Here is a 27487-nt window from a genome sequence, read left to right as displayed (position 1 = left end):
AGAAAGCTGGGTCACCTTACTACCAAGAGACTGAATCGGGGAGCAAAGAACCAAAAAACACTGAAAAAACTAAAAGAAAAAACCAGAAACTTTCAAAAATGACAGTTAGGAAAATATACTAATATTAAAATCATATACTTGCAATCTATGCAATGTTGCACTGATGAAATATTATACTCCTGCATACTAAATCAACAAAACTAAGGAAAGGAAAAGGCAGACTCCAGTAACAAGAAAACATTAATTTGATCATATTAGAGGTACACTTTATTTTACGTGAGACTTCCAGTAACTGTAGCCTAGTTTAAACCGATCCCAGAATTTGTAAAACCTAATTAGTGACTTTCTGATTGAGTTAGTTTTATAAAAGGGTTATCTAAGAGCACAATTTAATTCTCTCCTACCGTTATTTTCTGTTGTTTTGCTCCCAGTCCACAGCTCGTTTACTTAATGTTCCTTTGCCGTCAATTTAATATCAATTAATCCTCCTGCTTGTAGCAGCTCCCACTGATGTCCACTGAGCTCCTCCAGATAGTAATGGCTTGTCTCCATAAATCCACTTTCAGGATCAGATACTCACTTTGCAATTTTATTCACCAACTACAACTGCAAGGGATATCCAAGAAGTGTTCAACATAGATAATGGTGACTTACCCCTCTTAATAAAAAAAAAACAAAGCACAACAGGCAAAGGACACCTTTTAAGAGTAAGTTGTTATTAACATAAATATACTTCATAAAGCTTTCCGTCATTTGCTTTTCACTGCCATTCGTCCTTTCTAATGGTCTCCTGCAGACTTTCTATCAAGCTACAGATCAGATCCTAGGGCTGGATTCTCCTTTCTCCTGAGACTTAACGCAGTCAGATGTCATTCCTAAGTATTGATTTACATCCAGAAGAATCTTCCACTCCTGCCTTAATCCTCTATCTGATCCATTAGCAGCAGTTAACTGCGGACCAGACGATGTGCTTTCGAGGGCCTGCTCAGGTTCAACGGCGCTTAAAACAACTCAGGCCACAGAGAAGGAAAAGGTGCGGTTGGCAGCTCCAGGTGGACTTAGCAATTAATCTTGAACATAATCAACGGGTCCCAACCCCAACCACAGCACCACCAGGCCCTCCCTCTCGCCCTCATCTCCTGATGAGACGGTGGATCTGATGTCTCAGCACTGAACGTCGTGTTTTCGCACCCAAAGGGTTGCAATTCTCTCCCTTACTTCACATTCCACACATTTTCACATGTGTAAAGGGAAAGCAGCTGTGCCATATTTTTAGCTCCACTAGTTGAAAGGAAAAGCAAAGGAAGCTAAAATGAGAAGTATTATTTTGCACTATTGAGAGTATTAATGATGCCTTTCCAACCTCATCAACATTCCCATCAAAACTAACATGTTAATTTATATTCTTCATATAGTAGTAATTATGTGTACAGCGGCATGATACCCTGTGTGAAGAGCTATCTCACTACAAGAGATGAAAACATAATGTTCTGATTCTGACCTCAAGATGATACAAGTAGTGAATTACTCCAAAGAATACTGATTGTAACAGTACTAAAATGGGGTCCCTACAGACGCTTTAAAGATCATGTAATTACCAAAGATGCTAAACAATATTATTTGGAGGTGGTGCCAGTGATGCAAAGTTCATTAGAAAAGGCAGAGGTGTAAGGCAATTCTAACTATATAATCTTTCAGAACTGCAAAGAATGGATGATTTCCATTTGCAAAGATCTGCAGAAGAAACACTGCTATGTGCAGTGCTGTTTTACCATCCTATTCTCCTTTAACTACGCATGTACCTGAAGTACTTATCTAATTAAATGCACAGATGTCACAGAATCATAGAATGTCCTGAGTTGTAAGGGACCCACAAGGATCATCGAGTCCAACTCATGTCTGTGCACGGGACAACCCCGCAGTTCACACCATGTCAACAAAAGCATTAAGTAAATTATACACTATTTCTAATTAGTAATGACAAAGAAGAGTCAAATGTTTCACATATTTTTCATACTAAAGAACGGTCTGAATTCCGTGCTATGTCTTGTATAGCCCCATTATCTAAAAGTTTCACCAATATTCAGCTGAGGAAAAAAAAATATGCACTAAATAGATGCACGTTACCTTCTTCAGCTCTAATGGAGGCCACCCAGTAGACATATGTCCTCTGGGTGCCTATAGGTCTTTATAAAAGGATTTGTGAACAGAAGAGAGTGGGAAAAGGGTTTCTGTGCCTTACTGCTTTAGCTTTGACTTTCTTTTTCAGACTACTAGGCAGCAATTGTGCACCTGCTGTTGGAGACAACTCTCGAAGAGCGCTGGAGATGTCCAGCTCCAGAGCAGCACACACGCTGCTGATACCGCTCTGACAATAAATGGGGTTTGAAGTAGCATTTGCACCATCTGCAGCTGCTCTTTTCCCAGCCTCTTCTCTCTTACGATGCAGCACCGCTAGAGCAAGATTTACATCCATGCAACATTCTGAGGATTTTTAACATAAATACATATTTTGACAACTTTAAGCCCAGCCAGCTTGAAAATTAAGCTAAAGTGCTTTTAAGAAGTACTGCAGGTACATAATATATCATGTGGGGTTAACTGAGACAAAGGATTAAATAATAGCACACTTAGGAAATCCTGTAAGATGGGTGAAGATTCAAAATATGTATTAGACTCACCTATAATCTCACATGTGTAAATAATATGAAAAGCCACTGAGATACGTGCAGTAATTCCAGTGTAAAAAAAGATTGGCATCAAGACCACTGAAGATTTCTCAAGCAACTACACTGCTACAAAGATCTCTACAGTCAGTTGTAATACACTGTATGAACCAACAGGTAGAAGAGCTAAGACAAAATGCAATAAGAAAAGGTCTACAAGAGATAATGCTTTTCTTGTGTTAGTTTATATCTTGCTTTATACGAATCTCTGATTTGTTAAAGCAGATTTCTGCTTATACACTGATATATAGGGCTTCATTTTTTCACACACAATGAAAATTTCAAGTAATGTGTACACTTATGGCAATATCCATTTTAGCCTCCAGGAGTTAGGGTTTGGAAGTCCATTTTTTACTGCTTATATTTTCTTTGTTACTTTATACTTCTCATTTTTAATAACCTTGAACACAGTGACCCCAGGTGGCAGACAAAACCATGGCTGCTTTCAGAAGCTGAGCTAGACCTTCACATTTCATCATGAGGCTGAGAAGTCTCTGTGGCTTGACCCGGAGTCCCCAGCGTCAGCCCAGGACGGCTCAGTCCCTGCTATGGGACTGGGGAGGGTTTGCTCAATAGGTCCTGTTATCCTGTTAGGTTTTTATCTCAGAACCATCATTCCCTATTTATGCATGGAGGTTTCTCTAACAACACAGCCTTCAACTTTGCTGAAGCGCTGGATCCTCGCCCCGCTGCAGCCAGGCAGCTGCTTTGCCCTGACCCGATCGTTTCGGTAGTTCTGTACTACCAGCTTGCCCTGGAGACATGCACGAAGTTGTTTTTCACTTGGTTTGTTCAGCTTACTTGGTTTGTTCAGCCTGGAGGAGACCGAGAGGAGACCTCATTGAGGTTACAGCTTCCTCACAAGGGGAGCAGGAGGGGCAGGCACCAAACTCTTCTCTTTAGTGACCAGTGGCAGAACCCGAGGGAATGGCAGGAAGATGTGCCAGAGGAGGTTCAGGTTGAACATTAGGAAAAGGTTCTTCACCCAGAGGTGCTGGACACTGGAACAGGCTCCCCGGGGAGGTGTCACGGCCCCAACCTGACAGTGTTCAAGAAGAGACTGGACAACGTCCTCAGACACACGGTGTGAACTGTGGGGTTGTCCCATGCAGGGACAGGAGTTGGACTCGATGATCCTTGTAGGTCCCTTCCAACACAGGACATTCTATGATTCTATGATTCAAAATGAGACATTGATCTAGATCCAACCAAAAATGCTAATTGTTCTTCAACACCTTAATTTTAATAGGACTGGGGCATCTTAATGGCTTTCTCCAGGCCTCGGCGCCCCACTTCACTGTTCAACTGCCTCAGCAGCTGACTGGTTTTTGTCATTATACTGCCTGGAAAAAAATTCAGCTGCAATAAGTTCGCATTTTGTGACCCATAGAGTAAACCAACACAAATGAAAAGCATTATCCATGCAAAATACAAAATTAACAGCAGGCAGGCAATTCACCATAGCTTTTCCATCTTTAAAAACCTGTTTTATTTCACAGGTAGAACAGACCAGTGAGTCCTGGTGCGAGCCGCACAGCAGCCAGAGCATCTGTAAGGTTTTGCTCAGAGGCTGCACTGCAGAAGAGAAAAGCGTGCTTCGGAGTTGACATAAACAAATTAATTTAAGTATAAAATGAGGTTTTTCAAGCTGCTCACCAAAAAGCAAAAAAAAAAAAAAAGCTGCCCAACACTATTTATTACACGGTACTTTAATTTGTATCAATTAACCATTGTGTTCATGTACAACATTAATTAACTTCACGTGTGTGATTTTTAGTCTGGAGCCAAACTAGCTGGGAGAGGGAAGGCAGCGCAGGGAATGCCAAATTCTTTTCAGTGAGATCGCTCACCCGATGGCGTATTTCCCCAGTGACATTGAAACTGTCCTGCCATTGCCAGAGGGTGTCACTACGGCACAAGAACAAAGCAACAAAACAAATAAAACGGATTAACAAGAAATGTGGAGAAGTTTAGCGGAAATAAGCTCTATGTAACCTTCACATGAATAGTTCATCATTTTGCCCATGGGCTTTAAGAACATGGTTCTGGAGCTCTAATAAGATTTCTAACAACAAGTATTGGAAAGAAGAAAGAAACAACCTATTAGAGCTGTTTGCAGAATCTCCATTGTTCCCACACAATTTAACCTTGTTTTCCATGAAAGCTTTCTTTGCAAACGAAACTATTCTCAATGCGCACCATCCACATTCACAATAACCATATTTGTCAGACAACTCTTTAATAGGAAGCCACAGCAAAACAAATCAAAATTTCCAGACATAATGATAGGTAGCCCAGGTAATTTTGGCCCCACAGCCAAAAAGCACAGTAAATAAAAACACTCAGAAGCCACAGTAAAAAACCTCTTCAACATAAGGAAGATCCCAAGGTGCACTGAATTAGTAGGTTTATTGTCTTTCTAGTCTAAATGCAATTTACTTATTACCAAAAAATGGCAGGAGTCAGATAACCATGAGCCTATACTAATACGGTATACCATGGCCAAGAAAACCCGACCGATGCTGGCATCTGTGAAGAGCTCACTTAGGCCGGGGATCAGACGTTAAAAGGCGTGTATTGATGGCTCCTGCTCTGAGGATGTTGGTATCAGAGGGTGAGGTGAGTGTGAAAAGGAGACCATTAAGTCCCAGATGCCACAACACATTGCCCAAGCAGTTAAGCAGCTTTATTTCAGCTATATTTTAGCACCAGGGTAAACTGACTGAGGTTGCCAAGGACAGTTTTGATTAGGAAGGGCTGTTCTCACAAAGTGCTGCAAAGCTCTTGTCAACCTGTCAAGGAATCAAACCCTGTGTTCTAATAATAGAACAATAATTTCATATTCTTGGAAATAAGTTCTAGTAAAAGCATGGGATTTATTAACTAAGAGAGGAAACATGACAGGCCATGCCACTAAGGAACAGCAAGTCAACTTGGACAAAACACAACTTACGCCAAATTGCTGTTTTAAACCAAGTTTCTAAAAGCAAAGAAAAATCCACATCGATGTTGTAACCACGTTGCAGAAAGCAGCTCTACAAGGAACATGGGTCAAGTGTGGTGATGAAACTGTCAAGGCTTGGAATCAAGGAACCACTACAGTATTTTAACATAGCAAATCCAGTCTATCGTGGTGAAGGTTCAGTTGGCTACTCTGGGAATTACTAGGATGTCAAAAGGCCAAGGCCTGTTTCTGGATATTAAAAAGTAATTACCGTTCACCTCATAAGACCATGATGTAACTCTATTAGGGAAAAGAGGAGTGAGCATTTCAAAGGTAGCAGCAGTCTCCTTACAAGTCTTCTAAATAAAGAACAAAAAAAGACAGAAATTAATTAAGAAAATATGTAAACCTGGTGTTTTGCTTCTCTTGTTTCTCCCTGACTGATCATGACAAATAGATCTTACAGACTATACGACATATGAAAAATACAAAGATGTGGAAACTTTAGCTGGAATTTGGCTTAATGACAGCAAACTTGGTCTTTCATTGAAAATGGAGAAAGGGATGTCAGGATCCTTTACATGGACCTTGTAGTAACTGTAAATATAAAATAGACTATCAGGACAGTAAAGTGCTTTCCTATTAATGAGAATTAAAGCTTTAGATTGCGCAGTTTTTCTGCCTCAGTTACCACATCTGGAAAATCATTCTGTTTATCTCAGCCTTTACTCTAGGACATTCATTCACGTTAGCAAAGAACTCCCACATCCTCTGGGGTCACCATACAAATCTGCTTTTTTCAGGCTGTCATGCCCACAAACAGAATAAACTAAGCTTGATTCTGCAAACAGTGCTGATAATTGCCATTCTTTTAGTTACTCAGATGGCACACGATCAGGATCTAGAAATACAAGGCACAAGAAAGTAGGTTACATGTTATCAGCAGTGGAGTTTTTATATGAAGACATTGCTATACACTGCTTGGAAATACTGAAGTAAATCACTTAGGAGCAAGTTTGAGCCAGCATGGCTCTTTGGGCAAGAAAATAGAGTGTTCAGTGCCAAGACAACTATTTCATTGTCTGATCAAGAGCGCTCTGCATGAAGCAAAGCAGAGGGCTCCGGGTACCACTTGCTGGGTGCTTCACATCAACATCAGCAGCAGGATCAGCCACGCTGTGCAGCACCCAGGCTTCACCGATGGATAGATGCTAAGGCAGCTTTCCTGATACTATCTAACACGGACTACAAAATCTCTGAGGCTCCTGAGTAATATCCCATTCTCTGTAATTGAACTAAAACAATAGTTTAGCAAGAGACCCAATATGTGCCTATTTCAGGCCTCCAAAAATCAGTCAGGCTCCAAGTTGTAACAGTGTGGCTTTCAGGCGTACTAAAGTCATACCAGCATTTTGTTCACAAGAGATGGTTGCTGAATCTTCATTAAGTGAAATAAATTTTCATGTCATCACATTTTGCCATCTTTGAAAAAAAAAAAAACCACAGCATTCTGGAGGACTTCAGAAAATGCTGCAAGAACTAGCGACAGCAGAGAGCCAAGCTTGATCTGAAGACTTCACGCAACGGAAAATCTGCAACATCCCAAGCTAATTTAAATTATGGATCAGTTCCCCGATTACTCTAAAAGAAAAAAACTAAACTTTTCCAGTCTGAGTGTGCCCAACTCCAGCCACCAGCTTTTGGATGCCACATGCCTCTATTAAAGAGACCGTTGCTATCACCCACCTTTCTCTTCTAGACACGATGAATTCACCTTCTTTCTGCTTCATTAAACGAAATACACTCTCCACACACAAAACTTGGAAGATGCTGAGTGCCTTAAAATAGCATCTGATGCAGTTTACTGGATGTGCACTATTATATTTTCTATTTAACGCACCACACAGAGGAACGTGTTATACTTTCGTAATGCAAATTTCATCTCTCAACAAGCATGTCTTCATATTGCTTATAAATCAGAAGTTGAATAAATATAAAAAATAAAATCTCTACAAAGAAAGTTATCATTTTGTGAGGTTGTTTTTTAAATTTCTGAAAGCAAAAGGCAAAATAAAAAGCCAATTTATTTTTCTGGCTTAAAAAAAAAAAAAAAAGAAGAGAGAAGAGGAATCTGGTGGTGCCAAAGGGTTAAAGTATCCCATTTCGGGCAGTCTGAATATCTGAATTTAGCAGCTGACAGTGCATGGTGTGTCAGTCTCTTACAGCTGTTCCAGTTGATTCAAAGACCATCTTTGTTTCTTGAAATCTTAGCAACTGTTACTTTTTCCGAAGACAATGATAGACCAGCTGTTACCTCACAAGATGCGATGTACTTCAGGTCAAAGTCTTTAGTAAGAAACTTGTAAAACAAGAACTAAATCATTGTTTGGGTTTGTCAGATTTTTCTTCATTAAAACAGAGTTAGCAGCTTAACAGCCAAATAACTTACACTTGGTATTTCCATTAAGTGCACTGGAATGACAGAGAAATTTCATCTGGTTGTTGAGCTGAATCATCTCTTTCTATATGGAAAAAAACCACCACTAAACCTTGTAGTATTATAGATTATCTTTTGTTTGAAGGTCGATTTTTTTCTGTCTTTCCAAACACCGTGTTACTAAGCAGATGTCATCTTGTAATGGAAAAACACAGGTCTAACCATTCAGAATATAAAATGGGGATTTTCAAGAGAACCTTACAGGAGTTAAACGTTCACTTCCCACTCTATATCAATCAACATGAATATCTAGTTCCTTTAAGCTCTTTGAACATCCTCTTCTAAGTGCATAACTAAGCAACTTAATCATACAGTTGATCCTCCAGTACCGGTACCGCTAATACTCCCACTTGAAGACATGCAGACTTACAAAGTCCTGCAAGTTGCAGAATCAGTCACCTAATGAAGACTTATTAAAGTAGGAGTATCTGTTAACAGGTTACCTACAACCCCCCTGGTGGGAAAAACGAAAAAAAAAAAAAAAAGAAGCATCACTTTGAAGTGCTTTAGTTTAAATAAACCCTTGTTCGTCCATGCACGAAGACAAATTACTGCTCCCAACAAGCTTCCAGTTGCTCTGATGCAGAAGACAAAGAGTTGTGGTGAAGAGTGGATGTTCTTTCATTCAACCTTTGTGTTTAATTCCGGAAAGCCTTAGCATTGAGCAACACATTTTCAGAACCACTGCCAGCTAATTGTTGTGTAAAGAAGCTCATGAAGTCATGGTCATATATACTGTAGTGGCAGAAACATTTTACAAGGTCTGTTAAATTCAGCAGTAGTCTTGATTTTTCTATTTTATATAGAGAGAGATAAGTTTAGACTCAAGATTTTTTCATGAGCATGCATGAATACTGTTTGTCTCAGGCTTTTTTTTTTCCCTAGATCTAAAAAGGATTTATGTAAATTACATCTCCGCTTCAACTCTGTTTTCAGAATGGGTGACATACTGCCCATATGTAAACCACTACTTTATGTAGAATTAAAAATAACTACCACTGGGAATGGCGCCGCTAGTATTTGTGATGAAGGATATAAACTGTCTAACAAAACACTGAGGGTGAATCACAACCTCTAGAAAGCTAAGAACTGACAGTATTTGTTTCTTAAGATAAAAATATCCATAAATACCAAATGTGTGTGCTTTTAGTTATGTTTAAGAGAATAACCTATCTAGTAGGCCAAAAACTGACACCACAAAAAGTACATCCCTATACAAAGTCTGCAGCTGTCAGGCTGTTGTAAAGAGATTGATATTAAAGCAGATACGATCTCCTGATGACTGCTGAGAGCTGAACTTTGAATAACTAATTGAGAGCCTGCTGCCTGCAAGCACCACAATGGTAATTAAAACCAACAATTCTTGGATAAATGAGATGGATGTACTGGAAAATAAAGTCGCTGTTAAATTCATGGCTAATCCTTGAATGGAGAATTGGAACATTTATTTTCCAAACGGGTAGGCAATGCTACCTGGTTTCATTTCCATCTCTGCTGCCAGATGACTGTTGTCTCCAAAATCCATAACTTTTTCCTCACTGGCAAGCTCCGATTCAGCAGGACTGAATGTGCTTCCATTTAAACACATGAATCGTTCCTTTGATGTCCGTAGCAAGTCAATGGAACAACTCACATGCTCCTTCAAACACCATGCTGGATCAAGGCCATAAACAAGGTGTAAAAGGCACAAATAAAAGCTCGATTGCCAGGCAGTTTACCTGGAAAATTCCTTGCTGTTATCCAAAGAGAGAAAGCTTTGTTTAACATGCCTTGGCTGATCTGAGAGACACTTTCCTCTTCCTAGTTGCTTACAAGTAGAATTCAAAGGACTAATCATCTAATACGAGTGACAATCAGAAAAAAATCTCACCAAAAAATCACAGCAAGGTTTTGCACCAGTCTCTTCGGTACCCAAGCTGTTCCACATACATATAACTTGCATATGCACATCTCCTCTGCCCCCAGGTTACCACAGCCTGCTGACCATCTCCTGGGTTCCAGCACAGGTGGGACGCTCACACCTCTACAAACCTCCACGGGCCACAGCCCGTCCCGCCGTGCACCCTGCACAAAGTGCATTGGGATGATGTTGGCATCCTCCTCTCTCTGTTGCTACTCCCAAAAAGGAGGGGGAAGAAACTCATCCAACTCTTTGGTCTCAAAAAATTCTAATATAACCCCAAGAAGCCATGACATTGACTCACTGAAGCCCTCCGCCCCCAGCTCTACCATGCCCCACTGTGCATTTTCTCTCTCATCTCTCATCCTTTCTTTTCATCTCTCATCCTTTCTTTTCATCTCTCATCTTCTGAGTGGAGCATTCTTGGCAAGGAACAATTGCTCATAACAGAGGTATTCCATCCTCTGACTTTCTCCAACGATTAGTATGGGAAATTGAGGTACGGCTTCACCATCATTTGATTTTATTTTGGCCCTTGATGCTGCCAGAAGGGGAGGTCCTGCCCTGTCCTCTTCTCCCAGCTCCACGGTTCCACCACCTCCCTTTGCTTAGTGAAAACATCACTGCAGCCAAGTAGAGGGTGGAGGAAGGACCTGATCTGACTGAAAACTAACCCTCCGGGGGAGCATCGCTCTTCAGAGAGCTGATCTGGTAACTGCGGCCACAAGAGCAATAGGAACACGCAGCCGAGGTTGGACACTCACTGTGTTACTTCTTCCTTCAGTACCAGCTCAGAATTTGGCTTAAATCAACAGTGAAGCCACATCCTGAGGCTCCGAACTGAGGCGTTGTGAGCACCAACTAACTCAGGCACCTACAGCGGGCAGAGTAAATATGCTCCCTTAACATCCCTGTGGTTTTAGCACAACGTGGGCGCCTGGAGATACCGAAATACTACCACAGTATCATGGGAAGGGAATTTTTCTTGCGCTGTTCTGCACGCTGTAGGCACATAGGAAGCACAGGCAGAAGCTAGATCTGTGTTTGTTTCTTAACAACAGAGTTAAGTTACAAATGCAAGGAAAATACAGGATGTGTAACGAATATGTCATAGCTGTGGCATCCTGTTTATAAAATATCTTGCTCCCGAATGGTGCCGTCTTAGGTTTCTTCCACATAGATGAGGCTTTCCAGCTGGCCTGCAGCCACTGCTTTAATAAAACATGGTATTATACAGAGGTGAATAAAGCTTATAGCAATAATAACATCCTTGAAATTCACTAATCACCAAAAGTTTCAAGAATATTTTAATATGAGATCAACAGGATAATAATTCAAACTCATCTGTTAGTTACGGAAAACCACTTTTCTCATGTTTGATTACGCCTGTAGTGAAAAAGCACCCAAGTCATTATCGGCCTGGATAAAGAGCGTGTATTCTGAATTTGAAGACAATATCTAGCTGTAAAGGAGCTGCAAACACTTAAAAAAATAGGACGTAAAGTGATTACAAATGGAAGAAATTATTTGAAAAAATAGATATACTTTCAATAAAGACACAACAGCATAAATACATGGTGAAGATTCACTGCCAAGGTAGCATTTCTGCAGGAAAGGATCCAATGATAGCAGTGATCACATGTTAAGTAGGAGTCAACAATATCCTGTTGCTGTGAAAAAGATAAAGAAAAAAGAAAGAGGTGGACCAACTGGAGAAATTTGAGGAGAACAATAAAATTGGTCAGTGGTCTGAGGAACCTGGTCTGCAAAGGAAGATGGAAGAATTAGATTCACCTAACTGAGAAAACAGAAGACGTGTAAAATAAAAATAACCCTTCATATAGATACAAAAGAGAGAAAATAAAAATGTATACAGAAAGAATATACTAGTTTATCACTACTGAGGATCCAAGAACTGCAAAAATAGTCCTAAGGCACTTCTCCCATCCAGAGAACAAACTAAACTGTGTTCAAAGAGATTTGCCAAACCTGTTCTAAACAATTATAGGTTCTACAATCTATTTAAGTAGCCTTACCACTAGAAATTGTTACCACGTGTCTAGTTTACATCCATCTTGTACAATTTAAGCCTAATTCTGATGGCTTGTCTTCAGGGGTTTCAGGTACATGACTACTCATGTCCCCTCTGTGTCAGCCCTTAATACATTTTAAGAACATTATTGTGTCTCAATGCTGAGGAAGTCTCATTTTGGACACTAATGTCTTTCAAATAGCGTATGTTTGTGCCCAACAAGTCCCTACAGGATCCCACTTTGCCACCAATCACAGCTCACAAAACTGCCCGAGTTGCAGAACATGGGTTACTTAAAACACACTTGTGAGCAGGTAGTAGAACATTTTTCTGAAATGCTAACAGTAAGATGATGGTATCTACAATAACTTGCCTCCAATTTTACCTACAGTATCACAGTACCATGTGGCATTCACAACTTTGGGAGGATGCTGGGAAAATGGTAAGAATTTTTGTTTGAAGAAAACTCTTGGTTGGCTTGCATGGCCAGTACAAGTGCCAATTTTCATCTTTACATCTTGGCCCCGTCAAGCGTAGAAAATAAAAAATGCCCTTTATTCTCATATCTTTGCTATGCAGGCAACACACAAGAGTAAATGTAACACTGTGTGTTGCTGTAATAAACACAGCAGTTTTATCTACTGTTTAGTTCATTTGCTGTTCTTCTGTGCCTTTGTAAGTGATCAATATTTTAGTAAATCCATTAAATACAATTTCCTGACTCATTTCCAAAGCAGTTGCACACCAGTATACTGTTCAAACAAACCAATTTATTATTAATCCAAATAATAAAATACACAGTGTTCTGAAAGCTGTTGCAGGCATTACAGCTGTCTGTACATTAGCAATAAAGAATAAATGCTTGCAAAAATTATGATATTAGCTAAACTGTCAAAAATGGAGTCTGGAAGTGCATGTTAAATATTTATCCACTCTCTTTACTCCTTGGTGAACAAGTTTTACAAAGTTTTTACATAGCATTTACATACAGATATGGTGATTCTTGATGTGGTCAGGAGGCCACCAAGCTTCTGATGAGGGACTGACAGATGTGGCTCCTGACTCCCAGCAGAGCGGGCAGGCACTGGTGACATCCTGGGACCAGACTGACCCTCCTGCTGCTCTCAGTCCTGCTCTCTCACCCACAGGCTATGCTTCACTTTTATTTCCTTCTCCTCCTTGACAATCATCTGCTTTGGGTCCAACTTCCATTCCCAGAGCAGGTCACCTCTGAACCTTCTCTCTGTCTCCCTCTCGGTGGTTGCTCCCATCAAGTAGAGACAGAACATCCTGTCAATGAAATGATGAAAAAATATCTTTTATTTTTATCCACAGAAGGAAAATGAACAATCTCTTCCTTTCCCGCCCCCCCTTTACTATTCAACAACATGGCCAAGCCAAGTGGGTGTACTTCTGTCCCAGTGCTACATGCTGAACTGGTAAAAATTCTTACTACTACATTGCCAGGTTAGAAGAGATTAGGACAATCAGACTAACCCCTTGTCACCAATTTTGACTTTATATACTATTTCACAACTAGGAAGCCTTAGAGGATGTTAATCTGCTGGAAATCCAAGAGTGGGAGAGGAAATAAAATGCTGCCAAGGTATGGGTGTAATTCTATCTTTGCACAGACAGAAATCATTCGCTGCCTGCTGACTGAACAAAACCGAAGCAGCAGAGAGGGCACCAGCACAACGCACCCAGCCTTCCTGATCTCCCCCGTACGCAAAACTCTCAAGCATCGCAGACCAAAAGAAGGGGGAAAGTTTATGCAAACACTTAATCACCTTCAGAATGGACTTGAACCATGAGATCAGGTTGGAATCAGCAGGAATAAGGTCAGCAAGGAACTCTTATTCAGCCATTAGAATCTATAGCACAGGCCACCTAATGCTTGAATGTTATTAAGCGTAACTTCCCGCCAGCATTCTGGAGAGACATTACAAAGACAGACGCACTTTCTGAAATAGGCACTTCTGCAAAGTCTGTAATTTCATCTCTGAGTTCTTTTTATTAGGTATAAATGCCATAATCGAGGATTTTTTTTTTTTTTTTCTGGGACTTCCTCTTGGAATGAAGAGCAGAAAAACAAGAGGGCTTCTGCCCTCAACTGACATTAAAGACAAACTGTTGCAAAGAACATAATCTATAAAAAATAAATTTGCTTATAATGCAAAAATCCCTCACAGTTAATGCAGCCATTTCAGTTTTCTCAGGTACAATGAAAGAGAGGGAGAATGGCCCTTACCTGGCTGTAGATCCAGCTCCACCGATCATCCTTGAACAGACTGCAGAGCAATTCCTAGTTCTTCTGGGTGCACAGCCTGCACAACGCTGTCTTTGTATCAGACGGTATCCTATGCTGCAAGGAGCTCTTTCAAAGCTGTCACATGAGAGGCTGTTCTGAAGGACTGTGCATGTGTACATGAGGCTTTAGTGAGCACCAGGTCGGGACCAGACAGGCACAGAGCTGCTGATCTTGCAGTGACCATAACTAGCAGGTCTTCAGAGCGCTCTCTACCTGGGAAAACTGTCCTCTCAGTGGACATCTCCACAGCTTCTGCATGATGTTTGCACACCAGTACGAACTATGCTTTTCCAAAACATCCTGCTGCCCTCAGCTTGACTAACAATCTCCCCTGCTCACTTAATGCAACCCTCTGAGCGGTCTCTTCCAAGAGGTTTTGAGTGGAGTCACAAAGGAAGTGGAGTACAGAAGAAATACAGAATGAAGGGAAAAACCCCCATGTGGACATAAGCCAGCCAAGATGTCATCATATGGGGTGGGGGAAAGGAGAGAGAAGTTAGAGCACACGTGCCTGGGGACCTGCAGGGTGATATAACAGCACTATCAAAATCCAGGCTCAACTACCCAGAAATTAAATACATCCCAACTGCAAAGTAGATACATCAAGCCTGAGCAAAGTGAAACGGCTTTGCCACACATCCCAACCAGGGAAGCAAAGCCCATCAAAGCACATGTGAGATGACGCTACTCGGAGAAGACTGTAATTGAGTTTGGGTTCATAACAAGACGAGAAACAAAGATAAGCCCAAAGGTAGGGACATGGACACACATTTGTGCACTCTCTGCAACTCACAAAGCTGTTTAGTTCACAACTCATCACCCCCTTATCATCCCTCTATTCCCCACAGCTCCTATTTACCCTGCCTGTGTCTACTTCGCAGACATTTTTAATCTAGTCCAGTAGTTTTGTTAGACGTGCAATATTGTCATAAACAACCAAAATCAAACTATAGCTATTAAAACACAATAATAAATTAATTTTGTGAAGCCCTGATGTTGTTTCAACTGTTCTACAACTATTTTCTCACTAATTCAAAAAAATTTTAGGTAATGAGTATGTGATACATCCATGTAAATTGGAGGGTTTGCTGTCAGTCAGCATGTAACAGACCAGATCTAGGCAAAGGAGGACGCATATAAAATATACATTGGGTGCACAACGCAGAATCACAATTAAAAAGCCACACATTCCTTGTTTTGTGAATGAGAATAACAGGTCTCTAACAGTTAAAAACACATCTCCACTTCAGATAATGGGCATTTTGCCACTGGCTTTGAGAGAAACAGGACCCTACTCCAGAGTTTAATCAAAATCCTACTGAAGTCAGTGGAAAAGTCTCATAAGAAAACAGTGGACTGTCACACCACTTTGCAGAGCCGCACTGTTTTTTATAATATTAGCGACGCTTGTAATGAAAATTTTGGCAAAAGTTGCTCTTAACTAGCTCTATTGCTTTTAGTACTGATGCAGTTACAGTTTTGCTTTTATTGCACTTTTCAGTATAATATTACACCAGAGACCGTGTACGTGTGTGTGTGCATGCATGAGATAGATGGCAACGCTTTTTTAAGCATGGCACATGAAAAGACGCTCTCTAAAATAAGACTTGAACAAAACTATTTCAGACACCAGTGCAAAAAGTTCACCTTAACTTCAGCATGACTTCTCATGCAATTAATCACTCATATGGAATATTTGACACAGAGATAATATGCTACACACTGCCTTTATAAGTAAGAGTTTATGTCAGACATAAGGAACTCCACAGCTGTCAAGAAGCAAGTGCAACACAAGTCATGCAGACCGGACAGCCATACAGCAGACTAACATAAGTATCTTTACAGAGGAGAAGGAAAAATGTAAGAGTCATCCAACATAAATGAGGCATTAAGCCCTGCTCATCCATCCTTCCCCCACCCGAACATCTTCTACATCTTGGCGAATGGTCAACCATGAAATTAAACGAAACAATGACACCGTCTTCAGTGTAGAAAAGCACCAAGGAAAATAAACACCAACACCACCACTGCAGCACAGAAAATGAAATCTCCTCACCTAGCTTTCCACCATTCCAAGAGGACAGAACCCCAATTAAGTCATACACCACTTACTTCACTGAACTAAATATCTGCCTCAACAAGATGCAAACTGGAAGTGATGGCAATGGCATGTTCCAACTTGCTGACTTCTCCACACTTGACAAACGAAACCAGACAAGGGCAACAGCACAATGTCAAGAGTGTCCTCAGTAACATGCAAAGGGAGAACAATTTATTATTTCATCACAATCCCGTCTGCAAAAGCAGAATGTATGTGTCCTTTTGAGAGTTCCTTTGTTTTTTCCAATGTCAGCAATAGCTTGCTGTGCTCATCATGAGGCTTGAATAAGGCACCTAAACACATCCTTTGAGCAAGGGAGATGGTATATTGCTGAATATGCTCCGGTGCACAACCCAGAAACCACGAAGTTCTAGATCTTTTGACAACAAAGGCAGCATGTACCTGGTCAAGCCATAGTTGGAGGACTACAAAAGCAGATAGTCTACAACCCACGTGCAGCACACACATGGGGATCTGTGTACATCTCATCACTCCTAACACACATCCACAACAGGACAGTCTGGCTCACAGGGGTAAATGAGACATGGGGAACAGATAGGAGAGACCATGACCATGATGTACAATCAGCACAGTGCAAGAAAAAAGCACTTTTCCTTCAGTTTTTCTCTCTCATCCTCCTCTGATAACATATTATCAAAATATCCCCTTTCCAGCCCTAAAAATCTAAACTTCCAGTGCCTGTCACGTTTGCAAGTCAATGGTATCATTAGGATTTATAGCAGTTCTGTACAAGAATTCTCTGCTGTGGGTGAAAAAGCTACAAGAAACGTGAAAAGTTAATCCTCTTCTAATTACTCCAGAAATCTGCATGCTAATGTAATACCATAATAATTAAGATTGCAAAGTAATTAAACTGTGTAAACGCCTGCAAGAGGGAGCAAAATTTGCACACTTGGAACGTGCTTGGACTGCAAGCGTGTTCGTAGTCTCACCAAAGGACTGTTCTGCTGATGTTCTGCCAGTACTAAAAACGTCAGTGTAGACACAGTTTTTGTCCTTTCTAACCATAGAAGCACAGAGAAGCAGGGTTGGCAAGGACCTCACGACATCACTGAGCATATCTGCTGCAAGACAGGACCAACTCTACTTACGTCATTCCTGGCAGAGTGCAGTCTAATCTCTTCTTCAAGGCCTGAAGAGGTGGAGACTCCACAACCTACCCAAGCAGTCAGAGACCTCTTCCTAGTATCTGGTTTGACTCTTTCCTGCTGCATCTTAAATCCGTTGTTCTTTATCCTTTGGCACACACAGCAGTTATTCCTCGTATATCACTATTCAGACACAATTATAAGCTATGATCATGTCCTTCTGCCCCTGAGTTTTCCTTCTGCAGGCCAATCAATCTCATTCTTTCTTCAGAAGTGTTGTTATCTAGATCTGTGATCGTTCCCACCGCTCTCCCCTGAACCTCCGCCAGCTGTTTATTCTTGAAGTGCAGTGCCCAAAACCAGACACTGTGTTCCAGCTGAAATCTTTCCAACACCAGGACATGCCTTGCGTGCTCTCGTTTAGCTACTCCAGCAAAACGTAAGTATTTTCAAAACAGCCTGACATTAGTGACTAATGTTCAGACCACGATCCACAATATGTTCCACAAAGCTTTTCAAGGAACCACCAAAACTGCAAAATGGTCTTACAGTTATCAAGGTGTTCTTCCTGCCTGAGTATAGCTCACTGCACTTGGCTCAGTGACAATCTATCCTGCTTTTACTAGAACACTTCTTCAGCCTGTCAGCATAATTCTGAATTCTAGCCTTGTCTCCCAATGTTTTAGCAGCCCTTCCCACCTTCATGTCATCTAAAAATTCAGCACTCATACTCTATTCCACCAGTGAGGTCATTAATGACAACAATGATGAAAACCAGACCAACCCTTCCCACACTTCAATATATCTTTCCATTAGAATGATGGACCATTGATAACTGCTATTTGGATGGCGATCCAATCAGTTTTGCATAGATTCCACACACATTATTGTCAAAAACATTACTAGAAGTGAAGCTGTTTGGCCTCTATTGTGCCTTCCCTAGCTACAAGACTTGCTACCCAGTTGTAGGAAGATATTTTCAAGTTTTTAAAAGTCACATTGGCTGTTACTGAACTCCTTGGTCTCTTTCAGGTGCTTACACATAATTTGTTTGTTCCAGTTTTTCAAAGAACAAAATAATTTACCTGTAATTCTCTTTTACCTCTTTATAGACATATGCTTTTTCTTTCCCACTCTTCCAGCACTTGACCTGTCTTCCCCGAGTTCTCAGACATAACTACAAATGCTTCTGACACTGCTTTAGCCAATTCCTTAAGGCACCTAGAATTAAGCTCATCAGGCACAGCTGATTTGAAAATATTAAATATGTCTGAACACATTCTAACTGTTTCTTGCCCTTTTTTAGCTTGTGATTTTATCCTCTGCCATAATACCATAAGTGTGTGTCAGGGTGCATCTAGTAAGACTCAAATGCATCAGTGAGAGTAGTTCTGATCTCAGAGATAAAATTTAATATAATTTCTTCTCCTCAGGTCAAGCTACAGATTCCTTTAAATCATAAAGCACCTCATACCTTCGTTCATTGTCATCGAGATGAGCAAACAGCACGTTCTTGGAGATGGCCTTTGCCAGAGCAGTCATAGTTTTATAGTCCTTTGGAATAACCTGTAGAGAAAAGAATGAAGGGTAATTACACGCCTGGTTGTATTTCTTTATAGATCTTGAAATCTGTAGAAAATGCCACTATTCAAGATAATGGATGCAATTTGATTTCAAACACTGAGAAATGTTTAGGCTATAACATGAAGCCACCAAGAAAGTAATAAATCACAGTTTTGATAATGTGAGGATAAGAATTTACGTTCTCAGTATGACAACCACAAAAGAAATATAAGATTTGGGATGAGTGGGGAGAAGGATATCCATAAAATACTATAACTAGCAGGTACTGGCAGCTGCATAGTCTCCTTTTAAATCTCTTGGACTGAGGAAAACGTATTTCATATTCTTCTTCCCCCACAAACAATATCAGAAACAATCTACTTTTAAAACTAGGGAATGAGCAACATTTCCTCAGGTAAAAATGTGTTGATTACACACTTTTCAGTACTGGTTGTGGACTAAGGAACCAAGCTCCTGAGAGGTCCACCTGAGTCAAAATCCTGTGCCTTTGCTTCACGACAAACGAGAAGACTTGATTTTGAGAATGAAGAGGCATTTTTATTTGTTAATTGGGGAGAAAGTCCTGTTGCACATGTATTTGCTCAAAATGTATGTTGAAATTCAGGAGCATGTTTTCATGTTGGGTGAAGTTTTTTTATAAGACTTCTGTAAGCTTCTGTAGGCTTTCCATTTTGGTGAGCATCTAGGTAAGATATTAGTAAAGACGCTGTGTTTGCCAAGCATTTTCTTCTGCCAGTCAGAGACTTTGTGATTAGGAGAGACACAAGAAATTTGTAACAAGGTTATGACTTGTAAAATATGTTGTTTGAATTTAGTAATGTGGTTTTCCTTAATAGTTTCATTATAACAGGGCAGAATCAAACCTAGCAAAAGTGTTAAACAAACCTTACTCCAACCTAAAAATCAACATCTGTTTGCCTGTTTTAATAACTGTATAAAAAAGGTCTGATAATGGGCATCTATCCTTCACATTTTATTATGCTAGAAATAGCCTGTCTGTCTTATTTAATTTACTATGTATGTTGATGTGTAGGTAGTTTCCTTTCTTCATGCTGGAAAGGCAAGTTACCACCCATCCAACTAGAAGAAGGATGTCTCACATGGAAAAACAAAGAATTGATCTAGATTTATTTCAAGGGAAAATACTGCACTGCGAAGATCTAAAGTTAAACTCTGACTTCAGATACCGCTTATATTGACTGCTGTAGTCATTAAGTCTAGAGAAGCATTTATCTATAAACTGCATATTTGTGTCAGAGTGAAACGCAATCTAATTTAACTAGAAGTTTAAATTCCTCAGTGTTAAATAAAATGAGCATTTTGCCGGTTTATTCTTGGTTTTTACTCTGTCAAACAAACCCAGGATTGAATTGCAGTCCTGAACCCTTGCTCTGTAAGAATATCCTAGCTGTTCAGCTTACTGCTGATGAGCCAAAAGGGTACATAATCAAATCACCGAGACATTCAACTCCAACCTGGCTGTCTGATGATGGAATAGTGTAGACCAGCCTTTTTCAGTCTCAATCTGTGGAAACAAAAGCTGCAAGGCAGAGACCGAAGTGGGTCTGTTGGGGCAGGGACACAGAAGCGTCTTTAGGTGTCACAGTAACCAGGCATCCGACTAAAATCAAATGTCAGGAAGAACCACTTGGCCACTTCTTACACCACACTTCCAAGCAATCACTGAATTCAAGCCAATAACCCTCTTTTCAGCAAGATTCTTATTCTGTTAGTTGGCAACTGCATGTTATGTCAGATGTGTTGACAAATACAGCTTTCTCTAGTGTCAGGAATGAAGCAACAGAATAACGTTCTGCAGAGATCGTCCTTTGTGCTCCTCAGAACGGAGCTGTGCCAGGTGCTTGCTCAAATCACAAAGCTAAATCTCCTTCGATTTCCTCTCCAGTGACATAGCTCATCGCACTGCCTTTAGCACTAATCCTGCAGCTCGCTCCTTCCAGGGATCCTTTCAATTGGCTTATGACCCAAATGTGTTTCTATCCTACTCCTGAATTCAAGCCAGTGGTTCTTCCTGGCTACTATCTGCAAATCCAGCTGTTTGCAATAGTTTAACACAACCCTTGCCTTGCTTTTTACACTTTTAAATTAGTTTAATAATTTGTCCTTTCAGAGTCGCCCTTTGTTTCCGTATTCTAGAAACCTCTGTCACAAACACACATCCATGGGCTTCACCATGGGATTTATTTGCTGATGGCAGAAGACAAAGCACTGACACAAACCCTCCCAGTGCTAGTTCTATATTCCTTGCAGCATCTGTAGCTTGATGAGAAACTAACCCCTAAATTATTATTATTTATGCTCAGTCAGTTCCAAATAAATTAAAATCATAACAGCCCTAGTCATAGAACACACGGAATATTATCAGTATTGCTGCTTCTTGCTCCTGCCTACCCATGCTACTGTCAGGGCTTATTGGCATCATTGTTGAAAAAGGAAGAAAACAAAGTTAACTTCAGGTTCCATTATAAACATCAAAGAATTACTCAGCAGTGTGGGAAGGAATATTTCCTTTGATTTTCAGAAAAGTCAGATGGAGCCCATATTAAGCAGAGACAAATGTGGTCTTTGTGGAAGTTTTTAAGGGGGATATTGCAAACTGCACAGAAAAAAGGATTTGAAAGTGGCTTTTAAAGCATCATGCAAGTTTTTTAGCAGTGCAGTGCATTAATAGCTGGACCACAGAGTTGTTAAAATTTACTGTATACTTGCAAGTATTATTTAACTGCCACAAGAATACTCTTCCACACTTGTTTTCAGGACAAGAAACTATGTTTATTCTTTCTTGGGAAAGAAATCCCCAGAGCAGCCAGTGAACTTGTATCATAAGCAGATGACAAAAGCACATCTGACTGCAAAGGCAAAAAGTATTCTGCCAAAAAAACAGTGACTGACAAAATGTATTCCCATAAAGAAAAAGCTCTTTGGGTTAAAGCTACTCCAGGCATGCACAAAAGCACATTAGTAGCATCTGTCAACCTTATGAAATGCATTTTCAGTCTAACTCCCTAATTAACATGACATACACTATTGTAATGTCTGTCTTTTAATAACCTTTGAAAGCTTGGGCCAGTTTAAAACAAATGTGGAGTTATTAAGAGATATCAAAGATATAACATCGCTAGATATTTCTGTAAAAAAGGCACCTAAAAAAAACAAGCCCAAATTAGTGCTCCTACTGAAGAAATTACCTAATTTAGGATTGGTATTTCTTCAAAGACAATGTCACATAGAATTGCCCAAGTACGGTCAACAGAATTCCGAAAACCCAAAGTGGTACCAAATCAACATGGGAACCACCAGCCTGAATCATCTGGGGAACCTAAATGACGTAGGTTAGAAGAAAACTTGAACTAGAAGTGACCTTTGGGAAAAAAATCAGAAAACACAGCAAGAGAAAAGGCTGCTTCCCAAAACTGTGAGGTTCTGACAAAACTCAGAAGCTGCCGGAGTCTGTGAATATCAAGAAAATGGCTGAGAATTACCCACCCTGTTAAAGGGGGAAACAGATCAGCACGACATCTCAAAAAGGGGAAGAAGGGAGAATGCTGAAGCAACATTGATGGGGAAAGTACTTAGTCAAGGAGGCAGCAAAAGAACTTGAGTGTGAAGAAGATGGTCAAGCTGGGCACATGCCAGCATAAGGACACCATCCTACGGGCTGACCCATGATTTCAAATCGTGAGCAAAATGTGAGTCACTCGATTGTCCTGTATATCTCAGAATCAGATGGATGGCGACGCGTTACCTTTCTGACATAAGAAACAGCATCTTCCTCCGTGTACACTTCTGCACTGACCCCCCCTCTCCTGCGTCGGGCTTTTACCACTGGGTTGGGAGGAGGAGGGGAAATCTCATCGTCGTGAGAGTCAGACTGGGAACTGGATTTCTGCCGAGCCAGTATTTGCTTGCATTCTTCCTGCAAGGCAAAAAGAGACAATGAAACATCTCTTACCCATGTAGCTAACCGGATACACTTCAATTCACTGTTATTTTACAACCCTCGGCAACCCCTTCCTTTCTACATTTATACAACTGTCAATCTACATATGTCTACTGCTGAAAGAAAAATAAAAATTTCACGTGAGCAGCATAAAGGGCTGACATTAACTACAATGTGTGTATAGGTATCATCACTCCATTACTTGACCTGTTCAACTCTTTCTTACACATAATGGAAACCAATGTATTATAAACTGCAGACATTTTTGCAGCTACTCCTGGCTGAGAAAACAAAAGAACAAGCCTCTTCTGCTTACTCCTCAACATCACAGCTGTTATTTTCTCAGTTGGCTTGTACATATCTTTGCCTCTTGCACAGAGAACATCTCAGGATTCACGTGTCAATATATTAGATAGGGTTCTTCATCTTGCTCTGCATCACAGGTTTATTATCACCAGGAAGAACAAAGATGCTCCCTACTCCAGAATTTCTGCCATGTAACAGATTTACAATCAAAGGGACTACTTCCAAGCAAATAAGATCCAAGGTAGGCTCCAGAGAGCTATGAAAAATGATGGCTGGCTGAGCATCAGCTGGGCAATAGGGAGGTTATTCTCCAAATTTCACGCTCATGGAATGGAAAATAAAATACGAAGGGGAACCCCTGAAGAGACAGTAACAAGAGCAGTACAGAAAACCTTCAAGAAAGGATGTCAGAGCTGCAAGACGTTGCCAATTCATGCACTGAATAGCTTGACTTCTAAAGAATTGAGACAAACAAGGTTACCTATAATTATATCTTTGGAGACCTCATCTCCTACTCTCCCTCTTCCTGGGATTCAAGGGAAAGCACACAGGAGTAAAATTCCCTTTGCATCGCCCATGTCTATCAGCCAAAGGAACAGGGGCTGGTTTTATCATCCCCAGCCCACCTTCTGGCCCCCTGGTACCTCCTCAACCCAGCATCCTGCTCGCAACACTCCACACAGCCTCGGCCACCTCCCCAGTGCCTTCTGAGTTGGTTCCTTCTCTTTGCTGACCCTACCTACAGCAGGGGAGAACTGGAGATGGGATGGAGCACACGTCCTGTCCTCGGCTTGTCTGATACAGGAACCCGAAGGGCACGTGCAGGAGAGACATGAGCACAGTAAGGAGGAAAGCCAACACATGCAGCAGTTGAGTAATTTTATTTGCTGCTATCTATTATATTGCGGCAGGCATAACCCACACCCTGATAGTCTCAGGGTTATGTTGATCGACGCAGACATAGTCAGCGACTCCCTGAACAACTCCAGTATTTCTGGGACAATTCAGATGAGCAGCATTGCAGCCTACCCAAAAGAAAACACAGTAACACTGACAAGCCTGCACACCCCATAAAATCAACATTCCTTTGGCGAGGATCATAGAACCATAGAAGAATCACAGAACCATAGAATCATTTCAGTTGTAAGAGACTCTCAGGATCATCAAGTCCAGCCACAACATAACCCAACTCTAGCACTAAACCATGTCCCTAAGAACCTTGTCTAAACACCTTTTAAACCCCTCCAGGGATGGTGACTCCACCACTGCCCTGGGCAGCCTGTTCCAATGCCCGACAACCCTTTCCGGGAAGAATTTTTTCCTAATATCCAATCTAAACCTCCCCTGGCGCAACTTGAGGCCATTTCCTCTTGTCCTATCACTTGCTACTCAGGAGAAGAGACCAACATCCTCCATGCTACAACCTGGCCTCTCTTACACAATTAATTTCCAAGGACACTTTCCAAGCAGAGCAAAGACGTGGAATCGGTGGATGAGGGAGAATCAGGGAGCACCAGCACCAGACATGTGGCAGGTTACCAACATAACCAGTTGGTCTCATTGAGAGAGGAAATGAGTTATCGTTAACTCATCACGTATGACACCAGAAAACAGCGGTACAGAAAACTGGCAAAAATTCACCATTTTTAAGCTTGCGAGAAAAACAGATGATTAATGTATGTTTTGCCATTGATGTTTACAAATGTCTGACAAATCCAGTATTGCCACTTGTCTTTTCTGGTCTTATTCCAGTTTCTTTCCTCACCATCACTGACATTTCCCGTCTCATTAACCTAAGGAGCCTTTGACACCAATCTTTGATGTATTATTGCTATTTGAAATAAATAACTAAATAGTATTTCCCATGCTGCATAATCCAAAGCAACAAGCCACACGTTCTTGTTTTGATTAAGGGACTACTGCAATATTTAAGAGACAAGCAAAGAGATAAAATGTAGAGGGCTGGCTAAGGATTTAACTTTTCAAGGTCCAGACCTGCCTCAGAAAGTGCCAAGTTCCTCCCGGATTGGTATTTTTTTAAAACTGGGATCATAACACCACAATTCTTGGACGATAACACAGCTGAGCTAGATGCTGTAACAAAAAAACTGAAAAAAAACCTGAGTTCAGATGTATTAAATCCTTACTGGAACTTTTTCATTTCCAATTCAAATTTCAAATAGCAGCACTGGATATGTAAAAAATGACTCGGCTAGATTTTCCTATCGTGCAAGAACTGCAAGTCCTATTTAGCATTCTCATAAACTTCTTCCCCACACGCGATTCCTCTCTAACTGCCTCTAGCTTCCTTAATTACAGTTATGCACTTGTAGAAACACAAACATTTAACATAAAAGTATGTGTGCTACATATTAGCATTATATTTAATACCTAGTCATCAAAACCAAAGCTATGACTGAAGAATTTCAAATATTACTGGCTATTGCAGCTTATGTACCTCTTTAATAGTGCTAACATTCTCTGTTTATATTAAATAAACACAACCAAATGTACCTTCTTCAAAAGCTTAACCTTTCTGGACAATAAGCAGCTGAAAGTATACTAAAAGGTAACTACAAGCAGTCAGGTAACTATTTAATGGTATGCAGCACTTACACTGTTCTTTTTATAGATAGTATATTTACTAATACACAAGAGCAGTAGTCAGTCCCATTTGAATATCAAATATACACTCCTTTTTCAGTACACATTGTAGAAAAGGCACTTCCTAGGAACTAATAAATATCTCCTCTGCCCCAGCACTGATTTATACGAGAAAGAAAGCTCAGTGAGATAAAATTAATATCACAAAGCATGCTCTTAAACCCAAATACCTTTTAAAGCCACAAAGATATTAAAGGATTATAAAAGTGAGTTACCATATGATTCATTTTAAAAGGAAGTCTCTTCGCTACAAACTCCTTTTATATAAACAGCAGATAGTTGACTGGCTGGCTTTTCCATATGCTGCTATTTGTAGTCTAGGTAGGATTTCCATTACTGAACTAAAGAGTGCCTTTTGAAAATAAAAGCGTATGCTCTGTCCTGGGTTAAGCTTTCAAAAAGACATCTTCCTTATATCCTGGGGTAAAACTGCACAAACACAGCAAAGGTTTTAAAGGAGGAATGGACTGTCTGAAGAATAGTTCTTCAAACACTGATCTTCAGACACAGCTTGATGTGAACGCTTGTGCAGAACTCACTTTCAAGTAAACACCTCACCATCTTTTGTTGTCATGACAACAAGGGATCTCACTCCCTAGTCGGATGGCAGAGATAATTCACAATCATATTGCCCAATTATGTCCACCTTAAAATAAGAAAACGCATGGAAGACACAACTGCAAAACAGTGTAATTGCCTTTGAGCAATATGCCCCAGTGAGCATCTTGTTCTTCCCTTCACACCACTGTCTGCACTGGCTTCAGTGGAGACACTCCTGACTTGTAGGACACGTAGGGTCTGGTCCAGCTGTCCATAGGCCAGTGCTCTTTTGGGTGACCTCGCTTGGCTTTCAGCTGCCAGCTGAGGAGGACATGAGCCTCCTGCTGTCCTGTGTCACATCCACCAGCCTCGGTGGACATCGCACGTCATTTAGGGAGTAGTAGGGGACCACGTGTACGCTGCTGAATGAAGCCTCCAACGTCACTGCCACAGTCCAATGCAATGATATATTAACACCCCCCAAATCTACAAACCAATATTGCTGTGTAACCATAACACCCTATTTCATATATACATAATCTAATCCTACTTCTATTGAAACTATGCTGTAAGTGTCAAAAAACCTAACAGAAGTTGTGAACAAAAGTCTTTTCTGGGATTTCTGGAGGAGGTGGATGGTGAAACTGGAATACCATCACTGACTTCAATGATAATAAACTGGAAAAGAAAGAAAATATACCATCACTACCTCAAATTAAAAGAAAGAAGAGCCAATAAATACAACTGCAGTGACCCATTTATCTTTTGAATGTTCACCTTTGGCTAAGACATTTGTGCTACAAGAGGCTGAG

General features: G+C 40.6%; 1 protein-coding gene across 4 annotated transcripts in view; it reads right to left on the bottom strand.

Moving 5' to 3' along the window:
- The window catches only part of PRKAR1B (protein kinase cAMP-dependent type I regulatory subunit beta), a 97978-nt gene that overhangs the window by 60540 nt on the left and 9951 nt on the right, over positions 1-27487 (bottom strand). For all 4 annotated transcript variants that reach the window (XM_065644949.1, XM_065644950.1, XM_065644951.1 and 1 more), the window contains exons 3-4: positions 22971-23141; positions 19095-19186 (exon numbers count right to left, since the gene is read on the bottom strand). In XM_065644949.1, the coding sequence (XP_065501021.1) occupies positions 19095-19186; positions 22971-23141 (263 nt within the window). The remainder of the gene's footprint in view (positions 1-19094; positions 19187-22970; positions 23142-27487) is intronic.

The sequence above is a fragment of the Caloenas nicobarica genome, chromosome 14 (assembly GCF_036013445.1).
Source record: "Caloenas nicobarica isolate bCalNic1 chromosome 14, bCalNic1.hap1, whole genome shotgun sequence".
NCBI classification, from domain to species: domain Eukaryota; kingdom Metazoa; phylum Chordata; class Aves; order Columbiformes; family Columbidae; genus Caloenas; species Caloenas nicobarica.
Note: the sequence above shows the minus strand (reverse complement) of the source record. Positions and strands in the feature narration are given on the sequence as shown.